The 20,183-nt window shown below is 32.2% G+C and overlaps 1 protein-coding gene and 1 long non-coding RNA gene across 2 annotated transcripts; both read left to right on the top strand.

Moving 5' to 3' along the window:
- Positions 1 to 887: 887 nt before the first annotated feature.
- Positions 888 to 4,228, top strand: LOC132628056 (uncharacterized). Its single transcript, XR_009578026.1, has 3 exons — positions 888 to 2,806; positions 2,972 to 3,065; positions 4,131 to 4,228. It is a non-coding gene; the product is annotated as an uncharacterized LOC132628056 (long non-coding RNA).
- A 7,750-nt stretch (positions 4,229 to 11,978) lies between these two features.
- Positions 11,979 to 15,551, top strand: LOC132628055 (alcohol acyltransferase 9). The gene is made up of 2 exons (XM_060343756.1): positions 11,979 to 12,726; positions 14,332 to 15,551. Exons 1-2 carry the CDS (start codon positions 12,310 to 12,312, stop codon positions 15,283 to 15,285), a joined length of 1,371 nt encoding a protein of 456 aa, XP_060199739.1. The 5' UTR covers positions 11,979 to 12,309; the 3' UTR covers positions 15,286 to 15,551.
- Positions 15,552 to 20,183: the final 4,632 nt, after the last annotated feature.

Below are 20,183 nucleotides of genomic sequence, written 5' to 3'. Positions count from 1 at the left end.
TAATAATAGGCAAATAGGCATGAAAAACTGGGGAAATAAGAATTTTTTTATTTAAATCCCTGAATTTTGGAAGGTACGTCTTTGATGTTGGAAAAGCACTTGATGCACCTTTTATATATTTACATAGTGACAACACTAACATATTGGTATTATCGTATAGAAATTGAAAAAAGAAGAGTAATTCACCATGGACATGTTTCTCTTCCTAGTAATGGTAGCTCTAATTATCATAACATTTTCAAGTATGAAAAAGATTTAAGTATAATTATCCTCCCTTCTCAAATTTACGGGACTCTTTATTGAAATCAAATGACTACCTCTTCACTTATTGGGGTGTAACAGCCCCTTTAGAAATCCCAATGGTCTAATTGTCAATTTTTCCCAAAGTTAAAGTGAAAAAAGCTCTGCCAAAAATATGAAAAGGTCCCAAACTCCTCTTATCGGGTTTCATCCATAGTATTTTGGGCTTTTGGGTCCTTGTCCACAGGTCTTACAATTAATTGCACGGTTTGTTCTTCAAATGGACCGGTCTTCAATTTTTGTCAAATGGGCTAGTCTTTAAATACTCCCCTTCAAAATTGAACTTATGCCTATAAGAACATAATCTTAAAAGGTGTTGGCATAACTTATGAATATTATAATGCATAATTTATGCCTTTATAAGCATAAGTTTGATTTTAAAGGATAAAAATTAAAGATCAGAACAAAATAGGGTCAAAAGTGAAAACGCAAATCAATTTGCCAAGGGTCATTAGCACAAATGCGCTTATTTTGGGCTGGTCTTTAATTTTTGTCCCTCCTATCTCATTGTTTCAGTTTTTATCCTTCAACCCTTCAAGTTAATAACAAGTAGACGAAATTACCCCTCTCATCCCACACAGCTTAGGTTTCTTCTCCAACGCATCTTCTTCCCCAACTTCGTCCTTCTCTCCTCCTTCAGATTTCAAACTCAGGAGCCCCAAGTATCAACAATGGTGGATTTTAAATTTCACCATCAACTTCTCTATAACGGTTTAAAGCTTACAGTGGCATGCTAATTTATCTAGCAATAATCTATATAAATATATAAAGCAGGGCATAGCTCCGCCTACGTGGCATGCTTAAATATTCGGGAATGGTATTTATCTATTTCCTCAAAATTCTGAGGTTTTCCCCTAATTTTTCCCATTTATTAAGTAAAAAATGAAAAAAAAAAACGGTCAGCAGTTAACAAAACGTTTAGTTTTCCTCCGTTGATAGTCGTTTACCAAAACCCTTTCGTCTTTATGGCCGCATTCCAAACGTTGCTATCTCTCGTCTCTCATCCCCGGGGAAAAAATAAATCTTCCCCCATTCATGTATTCCATTCGTTGGGAGTTGCAATGATCTTTTTCTTTTTGATCACTGACAACCCATCAAATTCGCTGTCAAACTTGCAGAACATGTGACTCAATTGGAATTCAATTAGTTGACATTCAAAGTTGGTAACTTAAGAAGAAAAAGGCTCCTAATCTCTTCATTTTCCCCCCCAAAATCTAACAAACACTATTGTATTCTTTCTCCAAAATATCAGCATCAAATATTTTCACTTTTTACTCTCTTCGTTTTTTTTTTTTTAAATAACCGGAAAAGCGATTTTGGACTGTCTTTTCGGTACGTACCGTCACCAAATTTTCAAGCTTTGCTTATTCCGCTTCAGTTTCTTGCAGTTTTGATCACAAAATGGAAGAGAAGCATTTATATCCTTCAGTAATTGGAGCAAAAGATCAACCAGTGTTTGAGTAATTGATAATGTTTTACTTCTCCCCTTTTTCTTCTAAGTTGACTTTTTGCATCAAGATCTACTATATAGTTACTTTGCCTACTGATGGAGTTTGCGTCATTGAGACACTAACATTAACTCATGAATTTGGTAATTTTTCTAAAGCAATAGTACCTATTTTAGATTAATTGCTCATTGTTTCTGCTTTCCTGCTTACCACTTAATTAATATAATTATTAGTCAATATTCTTTTGTGCTTTCTTAATCTTTTCATTAGAATTTGTTTCTCTTTTGTAATTACCCACATAGAATATTTGATCTTGCTGTTACTTCGATGTATTTTCCCCTGTTTTGTGCTTTTTGTTGGTCAATTGAAATTAACTCTTTGTTGGTCTACCGTGATTCACTACAAATGGTATATGAAGAAAGAAAGTAAAGGAAAATAAAGGTTTGGAAAATTCTGATGAAAATGGTCCTCTAACAACAATTCCAGTAAGATGGTACGTTACGTTTGTAAAGCTTTGGGTCTTAATAGTAGTCTGTGAAAAGATGGATAGGCAGTGTTGAGTCATATAATATATTGTAAATTGAAGGGAGTGGACTTTTCTACTCGAGGAAGAAAGGGGTATTTGAAATTTTGGATGCAGAAGAAAGCAGACTATATGTGCAGCTTGATTTGGATACATAGTTGACCATGAAAATGACCTGAGGTTTCTGCTTTAGTCAAGAAACCAGAAAAATCATGTTCTATCTTGAGTCTGATATCAAGCAACATGATCAACAACAATATTCTGAAAAATTCACCTTTTTTACATGTAATTCATTGAGGCCTTTCACTTTGGACTTCATTTTGTGCACTCTTTGTTTATCATACGCTCTGCTATAGATAGGAGGATCTCAACTCAATTGAAATAACATATTATCTCAAATATATGATTTGGCTGAGGAGGGCCTGCAAATGAACTATTATGATGTGAAGAGGATGATTGAAACATTTATTCCGCTTCCCAATTATCCGAGTCTCCAAGGGCTGTGAATGTTTCTTCATTCGTGGGAAGGCTAAAGGTATTAACTTGACAACAACTCTCCTTCTGAAATTGGAAATTCTAAATGTAATTGAGTTTCCAATGAATTTAAGTGTTATTTAAATTTCTTTTATAGTGTTAGAGTGTACATCCATTTCCCCGTGCAAATGCCAAATTATAAAGTACAAGTATGATATTTGTATAGGTTGTATCCAATGAGCTATACAATATATTGGACTGTAGGAAGCCTTTCTTTTGCACCAAACAAAGGGAAGAACCATTGATGTCGATTTGCAAAGGTGAGTTCGTTTAAATTTCTACTTTAGCTTTACTTTTTATATTTGTATATGCTAATGCACGACACTCTTTGTTGGTTTGTAAGGTGAGTATGTTGAAGTTTATTATCTATGATTATGCTTTATAGTATTTTAGCAATTAATACGTGAGCAGGCATTAAATTCGTGATCTGATGAGAAAAAATTGTGCTTTTTGGGACCACCGATAAGTATTGTTGTTGCACGAGGGTAAAGAACCGTTGTATTACTTTTTCCGCCTTTTGTGAGTTGTATGAAGGAAGCTTTATTCAAAGTGCAGTTGTATCAATGGTTGAAGTTTTTGTGAAACCTCTTTTTAAGTTTCTGCCATTGCTAAAATTTATGTCAAGGAGTCGATATTGAAAGGCATGTGAATTGATAGAGAAAAAAGTCTACATACATAGTCTGGAGTTCTATGAACCAGCCCGTGGCGTTCGAAATTTTCATGCATTTTCATAATGATATTCTTGGAATCAAGTAGTTGGAAAAGTATACAGTTGTAAACCTTTGTCATCTCTTTTTTCCTATTTGGGAGAATTGTGTTTAATTTGATTCATTTCTTAAAAGAACATGATACTGGTCTTCTATCTACCTGCCAAATTTCTTCACAAACTATTTGTTATGAGCTACTTCATTAGTTTCAATCAGTCATCTTTTCCCCCCCTCCTTTTCAAGGCAAAAAGACTTCTCAATTTGCTTTCTCCTTAATCCAGATCATTCAACGGACTTATTCAAACCCATTAATTTTCCAACCTTTTAAGGTCATATGACCTCAACATGCACAGTTTTGTACCTGTCTTATGTTAAGATGGTATTCCACTCAAGACACCTCTCTGTTAAAAATCACAAGCCAGCATACTACTTGGCTGACTTATGGATATAGGACAATCTATACGTCTGACATGGATATATTGAATTCTTAGTGTGTATCCAAGGTATCTTGGAAGATCTCACAAAGCGCACTTCTGTTAGGCATGCATGTGTCAAATGAAATTGCTTATACATGACACACAAGGAACACCACTAATCACATTGCTTGATATGCTACAGGAACCAACAGATCTACCGGGGTCGTACAACATGTTAAGAGGGAAGACAGAAATGGCAAGACTAATCAAATTGCTCTTTGCAGAATTCATTCATGCAATGTGGAGGGAGAAAAACTATAGAATATTCGAAAATGCAGCAAAAGCCGGTGAAAGTTTTGCAAGAGAGAGTGCCTATTCAATTTCAAAGCTGTGGCGGTCTGAAATGGCTACTGCAGAGGCTTTACTTTCTAATTTATTTAGCTCTTTTCATGTGCTGTAAAGTTAAATTCAGGAGATAGCAGATTTTTAATAGGACTTGGAGTTATCCGGGAGATTAGCTATCTGTGAACTTGCTATGTTTTGTATTTCTTCACTTGGTGACTAATAAAAATGTTAAATTACCAACATAAAAAGATAACTCAAAAAGTAATTTTGGAGTCGTGGCTAATTGCTTTAAGGATTATTTAGATAAGCGGTGATTGAATAATGTTTATTAGTGTTTCTTTTTTGCCATATTCTTGAAAATTTTATGACGAGTAAATTTATAAAGATACTATCTCTCAACTTAATTGACATGTTTCACACCGCGCGAAGCGCGGGTGAATTTACTAGTAAGTAATAACCTTATAAAATGCTAATTTGTGCGTTCAATTAATAAAAAAGGATTAGAACATCTCGGAAATATTTAGCAAATATGTAATCTAATTATGAAAAGCTGATCAGCTAATTCAATCGATTGCTGAACACTAACTTTCGTGAATTCAATTGATAGAAAAAATTCGAATTTAGCAAATAATCCACTCATAAAACGCTAATCAGCGAATTCAATTCATTAAGAAATTAAAACACCTTTTTAGCTACAAATAAGTCAAAACGCTATGCTCATTCAATGGACTGGAAAAGATTGAACTTCAATCGACTATTTCTAAAGTTATGCCTTAAGGCCTAACTTGACTAACTTTGGAATCTAAAGTTTTAACTTAAACTTGACTAACTTTGAAATCTAAAGCTTTAACTTAAGGCCTAACTTGACTAACGTTGGAATCTAATGTTATGTCTTAAGGCCTAACTTAACTAGCTTTGGAATCTAAAGTTATGTCTTAATGCCTAAATTGACTAACTTTGGAATATAAAGATAAGTCTTAAGGCCTAACTTGACTAACTTTGAAATATAAAATTTTACCTTAAGGCCTAACTTGACTAACTTTGGAATCTAAAGTTAGGCCTTAAGGCCTACTTGACTAACATTGAAATATAAAAATAGGTCTTAAGGCCTAACTTTGGAATATAAAGATAGGTTTTAAGGCCTAACTTGACTAACTTTGAAATCTAACATTATGTCTTAAGGCCTAACTTGACTAACTTTGAAATATAAAGATAGGCTTAACTTGACTAACTTTGAAATCTAAAGTCAAGCCTTAAGGCCTAACTTGACTAAATTCAGCTATGTTTAGTAGTATATGTCAGGGCATGAGCATACGAAATGGAGCGAAATAACTTTGTCAATTGAAAATACAAGAATAAGGTATTTCTGTAACATTTCTAACATCAAATTTATATTCATTTTCCTTCTACTGAGTATCTTTTCAAAACTTTGATGAGAAACACCTAATTAAGTGTTACCCTTGCTTAATTAAAGTGTTCATAGTGCAGTTGTTTGACTAAATTTTAAATTTGATATATTTATGTATATATTTGGGATCAATTTTTTTATCAGCAACATACTTGTAGTTCTGAATTTCCTCCTCCTAGTTTCGGTCATATATATTCAGCCTCTTCTCCCTTGCTGCTTGTACTGCTTTACTTAAATTAGGATGGTGGTGATTAATATTTTTTTTAAATCCATAAACAAGGAAATCCTTCTAAATGAGATCAGATCAAACTAAAAGCACGCTCAAAGCCACACCAAAAATGTATAATTCGATCGGCGTCCGGGAAAGTTATGTCATCACTCATCAATAACAAAACATGACATGTGGACTTACTCCTACTTCTAAAGTCTTTAATGGCTTTATTTGACATTAATTCCACCTGCAAAGTTCCGTAAAACAAGACTTTTAGATCAAAAGTTAGACAAGTTCTTCATTTAACTGTCCTTCAAAAGATGCTATGAAGAGAAGAGAGCTCTTCCACCATTGATAGAATTAAAAGGAGGATGAAGTTGCAGAGGAAGAGAAGAAAAGGAGTTGAAGAAGAAAGGTAGGCTATTTGGGATGGAATGGTATTTGCGTCACAAAAGTTTCATTAAATGAATGCAAGGGCAGAAGTTAAAAAAAAATCGCAAGGCTTTGCAAAAAGTTCTGCCCTCTCCGGCGGACTTTTAATTATGCCTTAAGCAAAGTTTTACCCTCTCCGGTGGACTTTTAGTTATATCTTAAAGCAAAGTCTGCTTCATAAGAAAGAACTTTTTGCAAAGCCTTGCCTTGCGATTTTTTTTTAATTTTTGTGACTAAGCCAGGGTTTGAACCCAGAACCTCGGGGTATTTTAGGCGAAGGACAAGAATTAAAGACTAACAATTTGAGGGACAAAAACTAAAGACCACCCCCAACGAAGGACAATCGTGCAAATTGCCATATATCTTGGGTGATTCAAACCTTGGGCTAATGGGTGGGTTATATACGGATAATTTGTAGGATTTTTCTTCGCCAGGGGTGGTCTTTAATTTTTGCCCCTCAAATTGGTGGTCTTTAACTTTTGCCCTTTGCTAAAAATCTCTTGGTTTCAGGTTCGAACCCTCGCTCAATAAAAAATTTAAAAATAATCGCAAGGTAGAGTTTGGAAAACTCTGCCTTCAAAATTTTGCCTTAAGGCATGATTTTGCAAATTCTGCCTTAAATGCAAAATTCTGTCTTGCGAATCCAAACATCTACATTGTGTTTTTTTTTTTTTACTAAACTGGGATTCGAACCCACAACCTCGGGGTATTAGGCGAAGGGCAAAACTTAAAGACCACCAATTTGAAGGACAAAAATTAAACACCACTCCAAATGAAGGGCAATCCGCGAAAATGGTTATATACTATGGTGGCAGTACACGAGGAATGAGCATAAAAATAAGGGAAAGGATAAAAAATATCCCTCTACTTTGGGAAAAGGGCTAAAAATATCCTCCGAACTAACTTTAGGTCAAAAATATCCTTCGCGTCATTAAAGTTTTCAAATATACCCTTGTCTTAACGAAAATTCCCACATCCCCCAAATTAACCCGATTTCATTTGTTTAAACCCTCTCCACTATTTAAAGCCGATTCAACTAAATAAAAACCTACGATCCTACGATCACATTTTTTCACCCTGGTCTACATGTTTATAGGAGATCGTAGGATTGTAGGTTTTTTATTTAGTTGGGTCGGATTTAAAAAATGAAACCGGATTAATTTGGGGGATTTGAGAATTTCCGTTAAGACAAGGGTATATTTGAAAACTTTAATGACGCAAGGGGTATTTTTGATCCAAAATTAGTTCGGAGGATATTTTTATCAATTTTCTCAAAGTAGAGGGGTATTTTTGACCCTTTTCCCTAAAAATAATGTATTGTTGAGATATCAGAAAGGGACATTAATTGATTTGGTGCTAGATACTCTTTTAAGCTATAGTTTAAATTTTAAAACAGTTGAAGAGACATATTGATCCTCTCTTTATAGTTAGAATATTGTGGAGAAAGAGGAGCGAACCAATTCAGAAGATATCAAATTCCTAATGGAAGTTTAGTCAAAATCATATCTTACTCCGATATTCGCTAACTTTGAAACTTAGAAAAAGAGGTTATTCTTTTTACTATTGTTACCTTCTTTCTCTAAATTCATTAGAAGTAAAACATTGCTTTTTGGAAGGGTTAATTTCTTGTCAAAGAAGCGGTAGATGTTTGACAATTCCATTTCTTTTGAGCTCATATACTGGCATATTCTACAGTACGTACTATTTGTCATCATTTTCTTTTTCGTGGACCTGGTGGCTGCTAATTTCTTAACATTTTTAGCAGATCAGACTAAAAATATTTCCAACCTATTTTTAGCAGATCAGACTAAAAATATTTCCACCTAATTAGCCGCAATCAATGTATTCTCAATGTATAACATTTTGTCATAGTCAGTGTGTTTCGTGAATAGACAGTAATTATACATTGATTATGCACTGCGCACCGGCTAAAATTTGTAAAGTTAAAAGATTAGAATTATTTTTTGTTGTGGGCTTTGTAAGCTGATGTATAATGTAAACATTTTTTTAAGTATAAATCGTATAAAAGATTATTTATATTATCAATGTGGTTTCACAATGTTTTATAGGCAAATAATTCGTGCTTGGTATAAAAAAGTTAACCGTAATTGGCTTTGAATAATTACTAGCATAAATATTCTTTCACAGTCCGTCTATAGAAATTAAACTCATGTTTTTTAAAGAGTTAGTTAGGAAATAGGTGATCAACGTCAAAAGAAAGCCATTAAGCTTCGTATTAATAACACTGTGATTAAAATTGTGATGTCTTGATTGTTCTTATCAAGAACCATATCTTAATTCTAATTAAGGAGTATTTCTTTTTTGAATGCATTACTTTGGTATCACACTATAGTCAAACGTTTTTTTTGAAAATTCTGCCTTTTCATTTTGATATGGTTTCTAGTTCCTTCTTGCATCTAATTAACACAATAAACTTATCAAATTATATTGTTTATGAAAGAAACAGAATAGCATATCAAGTGAGGTCAATATCATTATAGATTTGCGCCTATGTTTGCGCCAGGGGATTTTTCTTCTTTGTTCTTATTTGGAATTAACTTTCACGTACGTTTGTATTTTTCGCAGTGGACATTAAAATAAGAATAATGCCCGGGACACCATCACAGAATTTTACAGAAAAACATTAGAATAAAAACTTTAGTCTACTCATCATTTTTATAGATGCTGCTAGAATTCATAAACTACAAGTTTTAATTACTACTGGATCATCTTTATTTCTTCACGCAGGTTCTCGTATCATTTTACTCAAAAGATATTATATATTTCAGTTTATAAGAGTTTAAAAATATATAATATTAATAATTTCATTATTCTCACGAACCCTTCAATAATTTATCGGCTGTTTTTCCTGAAAAATAGTTTCAAACATGTGAAAATAGGCTGCAGAGGCAGAGGCAAGAAGGTTGCTACATATTAGGCAGAATCTAGTAATTTTGGTTCAAATCATGTATTTGTGTTAATAAATTCATTAATTATGTACAGTCAAACCTCTCTATAACAGCATCGTTGGGTCTAAAAATTTTTGGCTGTTATAGAGAATTGTTGTTATACACCTATAACAGCATTTGTCATTTAAATAATAGTTGACTGTTATAGGAAAAAAAAAAAGGCATAAAATCTATTTTTTTTAAAGTTGTAAAAAAACAACAAATTATTTAACTTTTAAATCTCAATGATATGAATGCTTCACTAATTGAACATTAAATAAAGTTAATACAATTTTAATAAATTCATAACTAAATGTATAAAGTTTTAAGCTATAAGGTGCACATTTTAAATCTACAGTAATTGAAAATTAAATTCTTTCAAGATTGATGCAAGAAATTTTATTGTAGCTTGTTTCGTAGAATTCACTCTCTTAGTGGTGATATAATGCTTGAATTTACGAAGATTTGCGTCTAAACTTTTAGCAAACGGTTATCCAATTGCTTTCCCTTGAAGGGAATCTAAGAGTTGAACTGTTGAATCTTTTAACCAGTCCAACTAACAATAGGTTGAGGTTCTTCGACAGCACTTTCATTGTCGTCTTCAGCTTCCATATTCTCTTGTTCTTCCACTCCAATGACATGGGCAATAATCTCTTCATCAGTGAAAGTTTCAATGATAGGAAGTGTTGCATCAAACTCCACATATGTATTCATATGTAATATTCTATCATAAACATAGTATATTAAGGTATCAAATTAAATATTTGGTCAAAATCTATACTACTTATTATTGGTAATCATAGATATTCTATTTTTATAAAGATGGTTAATAATTACATTACCAAAAAAAGCAGATAGCTGCTATATGGGGGGGGGGGGGGGGTTGATTTTACAAAGAGCGTATTGTTATAAAGTTGGTTGTTGTTGTTATAGGTAAAATGCTGTTATAGAGAAGTAAAATATAACATAAAAAATCGGTTCTGAAAAATCTTAGCTGTTATAGAGAGGTCCTGCCGCGGATGCCGTTATAGAGAGGTCTGACTGTACAAGTATTCATTCAAAGCCCAAATATTAACATTTGAGATTGCTATTCTAGAATTTCTAAAGCGATAAAGTTCAAATCCTGAATTTGCCTCTACGAATGACAAGTAAAAAAGAATATGGTGGAAAAACTTATTCCAAAGAGATATTAAAAAATAATCGGGTAAACTTAGCAAACAGACAATATTGACTACACTGAACTAGAATAAAAAATTCTTTTGCCACTTTATGTTGTGAAAAAAGAACCTTTATTTTGATTCATTGACAAAAATAAGGAGGAAAACAGGACCGAAAGGGGCAGGTCTAATAAATAATTAAGTGCGTTGCAGAAAAAATAAAAATAATTAAGTGCACACGGCATAAGCTCAAGAATGTGGGGTTAGCAACCAATGGCATGCTTGAGAATATATACATATTGAGATAACTTCGTTTTTTCTAATTAAAGTGTGGCATATATATACTTGTGGTTTACACATTAGATTTGCACTCCATCAGCAGAGTCACTAGCCATTATATATATATATATATAGATCGATCCTAGATTGCTTACTCATTACCTCTATGTCATTTAAGAATAAATGTTACGGTGGATTGTAATTGTTTCTTTATCTTTAATTAGAGATTTTGGATTTGTGCATTCTTGAGTCGGAGCAATCTTTGTTAGAGAGTGCTTTGTCTTTCAAATGTGAAGCAACACGAATTTGAAATTAGTCACACCCAATACGATATTGACACTGGATTAAAAAAACATAGAATATGACTCATTAATCAAGCATCCACATACATATTGATTAGGACATAGCCACAAATACATTTTTTTTTGTATTTAACTATTAAAGGTAATATTCTTGGTAAAATGAATTTACAAGGACCTAATTCTTGGTAAATTATGTACTCTAGTTCTCTCAAGGTTGCACTTCATCTGTTTCAATTTACGTGTCTTATGTTCCTTTTTAGTTTGTTTCAAAATAAATAAATAAATAAATTTCTATGTTTAGTAGATTTTTAATTTCATTATCTTACATGATATGTTCAGAATCATAAGTTTCAAATAACATTTTGATACACAACACATCTATATATTATTTAATACTATAATATTAAACTTTTTCGTATTTTCTTAAACTCCGTATTCAATTAAACTACGATACGTAAATTAAAACGGAGGGAGTACTATTTTTACCTTGAGTTAATTTCCACTTTTGGCATTACATAAGGAGCCTGTTTGGATGGGCTTATGCCTATAAGCTGCAAACAGCTTATAAGCTAAAAAAAATAAGTTGGAGTAGTCTAACTTATTTTTTTTTTGGCTTATAAGCTGTTTTCAGCTTATAAGCTGCTTTAGATAAGCTAAGTCAAATGGGCCCAATTATTTTTTTGAGCTTATTTTAAGCACAAAATGACTTTAAGCTAGCCAGCCAAACACTCAAAAAAACTGAAAACGGCTTATAAACAACTTATAAGCCAATCCAAACGGGCTCAAGAATTTTGCACTGTCAATTATCTAAACGATAACTACAAATAATCCAATAACTCATAAAAAGAGAGATTCGTAATCTGAAAAACAAAGACAAATCACTTTGTATCATGATATATAGATTGAGGTACATACTATTAAGTTAGATCTTTCTACCTTGTGTGAAGATAGAAACAGTTTGGGAAAAAGGAATGTGGGAACTGCCCTACAAAACATGCAAATAATAGTAGAAAAAATTTAATAGGGTGAGCTCATATAGCAAGACCAATGAGAGCTTCACTTTATTTTGTAGTCTTACTCTTTATTTTGTAGTCTTACTCTTTGGGGAGGAATCTCTCACATAGTACTTTCCCCCACCCCACCCAACAACCATATCTAACCGTTAGATCTTTAACTATAATCCATTTTATAAAGCTCCATATACCCTTTAGTTCTTCTCCAAAACCTTTGTCTTTCCATTAAAACTTCCTCTCCTTTACTAAAAAAAAAAAAAAAGAAAAAAAGAACACGTTAGGCTCTATGGATCTCCCAGATTGTGTTTATTCAAAAGAGCCTATTTTCATAACTCCCATTAGCCCAACACCAAATCACACCCTCTATTTATCAAATCTTGATGATCAAAAGTTCCTTAGATTTTCCATCAAGTATCTTTATCTTTTTACTAAGTCCATAAATTTGGAAAAACTTAAATATTCTCTATCAAGGGTTTTGGTTGATTATTACCCTTTAGCAGGGAGATTAAGAGCATGCCCTGAAAATGATCATAAGCTTCAAGTGGATTGCAATGGAGAAGGTGCTACTTTTGCTGAAGCAGTCTTGGATTTAACTGCTGATGAACTTCTTTTAGTTTCTAATAAGCCTGATAAATCTTGGAGGAAATTATTGTATAAGGTTGAAGCTCAAAGTTTCTTGGATATTCCCCCTCTAGTTGTGCAGGTTAGTTCCTATATTATATACTCTATTTTTGCTCTGAATTTAACTTATGTACATAGATTGTCAGGTAGCTTAAAAGATATGATTACAAGTAATTATTTACAAAATACACAAAGTATTATTTTCTGACAACTTTTCACTCTTCTTTCTATCCTCGCGAGCAGAAACACTGTTTTTTGCACTCTGTCTGTGTATATAAGTTAGAATCTTTTTGTTCTTTATTTCTTGAAATATCCTGATATAGTTACATGGTCCAACATATATTGCTAGTTAGAGTTTACATTCTTTACAACCAGTGAACATTACTTAAATTAAAGATGTAACATTAAGCATGATAACATCCTCTCAATTTGCCAATTAAGGTAAATATGGCTTATTATAGAATTCTAGATGAAGTTTGTTTTTGAATAGGACTTTCTTGGGGATGTATGATGTTCCCAAGACAACATGTATGGTTCCCTTTTCACCATCATGTCACATTCTCTTCTCTTACCCATTAACATTAACACAAAGGTAACATGCATGATGCTTTGATTTGATTAATAACCGAATATTGCTAAGCTCTTTGTATATTCAACTAATAATAAGAAGGAAAAAGTGAAACATATATATAGCCCCTCATGCGCTTAAATTAATATATTTTGATGCTCAACTTAACAAATGTACCTAAATTAATATCTTAAACGAGGGTACTACTATCGAATATTTTTTACGGCATCGGAGATTAACGTGTCCAAGACAATATAATTTATGAGCAAAACTAGAATTTTGAGTTGTAGATACTGGATTCTAGAAAATTCTGAATAAAATATTTATACATAATAAATAAATTTTCTTAAAACAAATGTATAAAATTTGGATTAAAGCTACAGTATTTTGCTTAACCAGTAATCAAAACTGTAGCTCCGCCACGGCAAGACATATGAAAGAGGACTAGCTGGATATAGCAAGACATTCATATTAGAAGTAGCATTGCTAGGGTACATATGTGAAGTAACAATATAAGACATTCATGTTTGAAGGATAAGACATTCATATTTGAAGTAGCAATATTTAAAAAATATAAGTATATATAACTTCTTTCGATGTCTACTAGAAAGAGGCGAAGTCAGTGAGCACAAGAAGTTCGTCCTAACATTCTTCATCGAAGAATTACATTGTACCATACAGTGGCGGAGCCACAATGTTGAAGATGGGTTCGCCAAACCCATAACCTTTTGTTCACACCTTGTATTTGTTTTAAGAAATTTATGTAATATGTATAAAATAGTAATTTCAAATCTAATAACTTAGAGGGTTTGAATTCGGAACACACAAACCTCAAATTTTAGCTCCGCCTTTGGTACCATATATTCAAACTACATCAAGAAATTTATATACATTTAAAAATAAAAAATAAAAAGTAGCAAAGCAAAGAATTGAATGGATAAACCCTTGGATCCACCTGGGAAAATGACTTAAAGTGACCCTATGCCTCTTTCGTATTAGCTTTCTCCTTTTTGTTCCTTTCACTTTGTTTTAAGTTGGGCTTTTCTTCTCTCTTTTTCGCGTCATTTTTGGTTAAATGACGAAAGTACCCTTCCTAACCACTTTGGTTTCTCATTACAGGTAACAAATCTCCGTTGTGGAGGTATGATCCTCTGCACCGCGTTCAACCATTGCCTATGTGATGGCATTGGCACAGCTCAATTTTTACATGCCTGGGCCCACTTTACTAAGGACCCCACCAGTGATTTACCAATCAAACCGTTCCACTCTCGCCACGTGTTAAAGCCCCGTGATCCACCACAAAAAACCTTGGTACATCGTGCATTTACGAAAATACCCCTTGATGATCAAAATCCCCAATTTGGCCTTAATCTTCTTAAATTTTTACAATCTCAACCAATTTCCCCTGCTTCTATTACCTTTTCACAATCCCAAATTCTTCACTTGAAAAGACAATGTTCTCCCTCGGTAAAATCCACTAGCTTTGAAGTCCTAGCATCTCACACGTGGCGTTGTTGGGTAAAATCCTTGGATTTACCGTCCTCAATTAATGTGAAACTCCTATTTTCCATGAACGTTAGGAAGACGGTAAAACCGGAATTACCAGAAGGGTATTATGGGAATGGATTCGTGCTGGGTTGCGCCGAGGCACCAGTTAAGCAGGTGGTGAATGGTAATTTACAAGACACAGTAAAATTAGTGCAACAAGCTAAATCCGAATTAACAAATGACACGGTAAAATCAATAGTCGATTTGTTAGAGGATAAAACAGTAAACACGGATTTATCGGCTAGTTTGGTAATTTCACAGTGGTCAAGATTGAGCTTGGAGGAAGTAAATTTTGGTGAAGGGAAGCCAATACAAATGGGACCTTTAATAAGTGATATTTACTGCTTGTTTTTACCATCAGTGGGTGAAACTGATGGTGTTCGAGTACTGGTTTCATTGCCAGAAAATGTTGTGAAGAAATTTGAATATTATATGAAGGAACTTTGGGACGTAAGTGATGTTAATGGAGGAGATATCATCAAAGGACATCTTCAATTTGAAAATCCCAAAATGATTTCTGCTTGAATTTAATTTCCTTAGGAAGAATTTCAGTTTCTAATTTTGTTTTTTCTTCTGTGTGTGTTTTTTAGTAATTTATTCACCAGCTGCAGTTTCTTATATTGAGGGTGAATGTATATTAATTAAGCAAAGTATGTGAAGACCTTCATCTTTTGTTAAAAGAAATTGTGCATGCAGTGATATTCGACGTCCATTTACTTAAGATTTTGTAGAAATGGATCTCTCATGAAAAGAAATTAGGCATAAGTTATAATCTTGTTTGGCCAAAGTTTTTAGGAGCCTGATAATGTTGTTTTCTTTTGCTACTGTATATATTACTGTGGAAGCGTAGATGAGGAATTAAGGATCTTTCATTTGTCATAATTTTTATAATTATTTATCATAATTATGTGATAAAATAAGGCAAGACTAATACTCCACGGTAAAAGTTAAAATGCAAACACATATTATGTTGGGTTGTTACGTATAAACAACAGGATCATATAAATTTCTTTGTGCACATTATTATCGTAAGATCTGACTATACATTCAATTTAAGAGAAATTTTAGCTTATAGATTCATAAACATAATTAACACAATTTTTAATATATAACAAAAATAGCAGATTTTTAAACTTTTTCAGCATTTTAAGATAAATGGCTACATTTAATAATCCTAGTAAATTAGAGATTTAATTTTATTCTCTTGCTCTTTATTATTGTTTCTCTGTCTTCTTTAAATGATACATCCCCATTTTTCTCGCTTATCTCTTCTCGCTATTTTCTGGCTTCTTCTTCATCAATCTTCAACCAATTCACCCTCATGTTTTTTCTGGCTTTAGAGACGCATAGAAGAGGATGAAAGACATATATCTCAATTTTGAATTTACTTTTAATTCATATTTTGTCTAGGTTGATCTATTGCCAACATTTGAAATGTAATTTTTCTCATTTTCAAAACCAAAGTTTTTCTTAACAAAAGCTTTACTTTTATATTTTGAACCCTTAATTAAAACATAATTATATATATTACTAATTATACTCATAAATATATCTAATAATATTAGGAGTATAATAATGTATACTATTAATTGTACCAATAATTATACTGGTAATATTATAGTATAATTAGTAATATACTAATTATACTCATAAAATAATATTCTGAGTATAATTAAACATTAATTATATACATGATGAGCATAATTATATCTATTACTAATTATACCAGTAATACTATGAGTATAATAATGAATATTATTAATTATACTAGTAATATTATAAGTCTAATAGTAACAATAATAATAAGGAAAACAATATATATAATTAAAGGTAGAAGGCTAAGAGTAGGCCTGTGCACAAATCGGTTCAATCCGAATTTCCAAATCGATTCGAAACAATTCGGATAATTCAATTTGGATAATACAATTCGATTTCGATTTATAAATGCAATTGTAAAATATTACGGTTTAACGGTTCGGATACGGTTGGCTTCAATTATCAACCGAACCGATCCGAACAAACCGAATTTATATGCCACTAGTGACTAATATGACTAATTTGGTATATGTAATGTGGTGTTAGCGGATTTGTATGCTTGCACAAGTTGTCAAGCTCTTGTTTTGCTATTTATATGCTATTATGCTTGCAAGTTTATGGTTTTTTCTAGGTTATAAGGTTGCAAATTTAGGATCTCACTATTTTTTGTTATGTTTACCCTAAAACTGAAATGAAATAGTTACTTGTTTAAATTTCGAATAAACCGAACAAATCGATTTGTGTAACCGAACCGAAATAATAAAAAACGAATCGAATTGAACCTAGAATGGATCGAGTTTGGGTGAGAATTTTAGAAAGTCGAAATTCGAAATTTCAACTCGATGATGACCAAAACCGAAACGAACCGATTCGTGCACAGGCCTAACTAAGAGAAGAAAGCAAATGGTAAAATTACCATTACCAACAAAAACATGGTTTATGCTAGTGGACAAAATCATATTTTGAAAGAAAGAGAAAAGATAAGATTCATGTTGAGCATAAACTAAGGAACTAAACGAAAGTTTTGGAAAAGAAATACCTGATTTTTGGAGGTGATTGTGATGGGATCCGAGGATAAAAAGATAGAAATATAAATAAAGTAACTCTGCTAAGAAATTGTAAATAGTTTTAAAATTTGCACAGTTATGTTTTATTCCCTTTAATTTAATGTAATGATCATACAATTATGCTTTCAGGATTAACCATACTTGGTCGATTGATCGTACAATGATGTGATGCAATAAGATTTCATGCTTTATAATCACAAATGCGTTATTTAGTTACCATTTAGTTATTATAAGTTGATGACTAATTACTTGAGGGGTGTGTGTAACCTATTGTGAAAACAAAAACATGCACAATTTTTATAACGTGAAGATATGGCTAATTGTTGCACACATATATAACTTTAGCTGTGGTGGGTTGGATAGTATTCTTTCACTGGAGTTTCGAGTTTGAGCTTTGAAATGAAAAACAAATTGATAGGGAGTGCGTTCCCTTTTAATAGAACTTATGCGGCGCGAATTCAGATTAGTTGGGTCTCAAAGTGGATACCAAACATTCGACAAAAACTTTAAAAAGAAAAAAAGAACAGCTATGCAAAATTTGCATATAAACTACTAGAGCAAAAAGTGAAAAGAAAATATCATTTCCGAAATAATTTAATATTAGGACAAATTGGTTTCACCTTTATGCGAAAAACAAGAATCTTGTTCTTGTCACATACTAACCAGAAAATATACGCCCTGTCTGGCGGAACTTCTCTCTTCTTTTTCCTTTCTTTTGTTTTTATGGATACCTAATGCACAGTTACAAAATATACCCTATTTTCTACAAGGGAATATTTATTATATAGATAACCTTGCTCCACAGAAGAAAATATAAATCCAAACAACAACGAAGAATATAAAAGGGAGGAGGGTGATGGGAATATCTAGAGAATGTCTACCCTTTAAAGTTACACTACTCATGAATAAAAATCGTGAAATTAAAGCACATGTAGAAAATTGACGTGGTTGCTTCAGAACGTAATTATTATTTGGTAGTATAATTTAAGAACATTTGGTACTATGACTTATCATTAGCGTGTAACTTTTGAAGATATACTAATATCAATATATCATTGTACTCCTATTCACTATCAATAATAATAAAGTACCTAGAAAATACAGTGCATCTCTGCCATTAAAAATAGTGAAGGGAATTAATTGGAAAATACGTAATTAAGATGCACCACTTATACAAGTTGCCTTTCTTTCATTGCCTTTCATATTTATCTTCTCCAATCTCAGCTATGTCAAGGCATAAATGGAAAAGAATCTAGTGGCAAGCTGAATCATTATATTTTGTCAATGATCGATCGATTGTTCATAAAATTAAAGAATATGGAGTTATATAATTCCTAACTTCATTATACTTACACAGCATAATTAATAAAGCATGACTACTTTTGGCTGAGTGCTATTATATGATATCCGATAATTGCATATAAAATGATAAGTAAAATATAAAAAGTAAGCTAGTAAAATATAAAAAGTAAGCTTCCAAGTTTGACAAGTATGCGCTTTGAAAGCATAGCTATTCAGTTTTTTTTTTTAGTTTTTTTTTTAATTTTAAATAATTGTAATATCAATTTAATTATAGCCTTAATATTTATTCATAACAATTGGTTAATCAAAGATAAAACTCCTTATATATTGAGTATAGACCGACGACGATTACACACGAGCTATTAAGGTTAGGTGGGTGAATTTTTTAGCCGGCTGGCAAAAAATGCTAAGATCCCTTAATAATGAAATATTAGCTATATTCGAAAATTAGACACCTCTAATGCCATTGATAGGTTGAAAGAAAATTAGCCAAAAGCTTATCCCTTGAATATGCTAATCAATTAATTATAGTTTTAAGCCCCAAAATTTTCAAAATGTTTGACCCAACTTATGCAAAAGGAACACATAATCTTTGTCCAAAAGGAGGTGCTTTCTTCAAGATGTCAAAAGAATCAATGCACATTTATAATTGGTGAATCAAAGATAAAATTCCTTTTAGGCTTTGCTTAGTTATTCATTAAGGGAAAAGCAATTAGATATGAGTTTCACTCATAAAAGTCAATGGCATGATGAGAAAAAGTAGAAGACAATGATGCATGGGAGTCTAGTGTTTCAATGGTGGGTTGGCAGTTATATTAAAAAGGGATTGTGGTAGTACAATAGTGAGATATAAAAAATGTCACAAATATAGTACTAAAATGCCTTATGAAAATATGATGATGAGCATGATATATATTATACTATAGTCTATATAATCATATTTACTAGGCCACGAGTCCTACTAGGCCACGAGTCCACAACTAGACTTGCTTTATAGATCCACATGAAAGATACTCAAAATTTAATTGTCCAAATCTAGGATTCCAAAGGTAAGGTTTATTGGGCTAGACACTCGCGCATGCTACCATTTTTTTGAGTGTGATATGACATTCGCTCACATTCTGTCTTTGTTGATGAGAGGTAGTTGATACTCAATGAAATAATTAAAAAAAAGGAGAGGTAATTGATACTCAATGAAATAATTAAAGTACAAATAAAGTTTTTAAAATGAGAGGTAAGTTGAGCCTTTACCACCTTTACTTGGAAATGAGCATGTTCAGAGTCAAAACTCTTGGTCTCTGGTGCTCATACATCTATATTTAGGAGTCGTTTGGTAGTTGAATCGAGTTATGCAGATATTAGTAGTACATGAATTATTTATGAGAGAATCTATATATTATTTTATGTAAGTATTAGTTATGCATGCATTAGTTTATTCATATATTAATTATTCCAAATTTTACCATGCATAAAATAATACATAGATTCCTCGCATGACTTATGCATGTACTATTAGTT

This window comes from Lycium barbarum, chromosome 2, assembly GCF_019175385.1.
Source record: "Lycium barbarum isolate Lr01 chromosome 2, ASM1917538v2, whole genome shotgun sequence".
In the NCBI taxonomy this organism is placed as follows: domain Eukaryota; kingdom Viridiplantae; phylum Streptophyta; class Magnoliopsida; order Solanales; family Solanaceae; genus Lycium; species Lycium barbarum.
The sequence above is the reverse complement of the archived record's forward strand: the minus strand, read 5'-3'. Positions and strand labels throughout refer to the sequence as shown.

Coding starts and splice junctions, on each gene's coding strand:
- LOC132628055 (XM_060343756.1), top strand. CDS start 12,310: ATGGATCTCCCAGATTGTGTTTATTCAAAAGAGCCTATTTTCATAACT. Junction 12,727..14,331: donor TTCCCCCTCTAGTTGTGCAG/GTTAGTTCCTAT, acceptor TTCTCATTACAG/GTAACAAATCTCCGTTGTGG.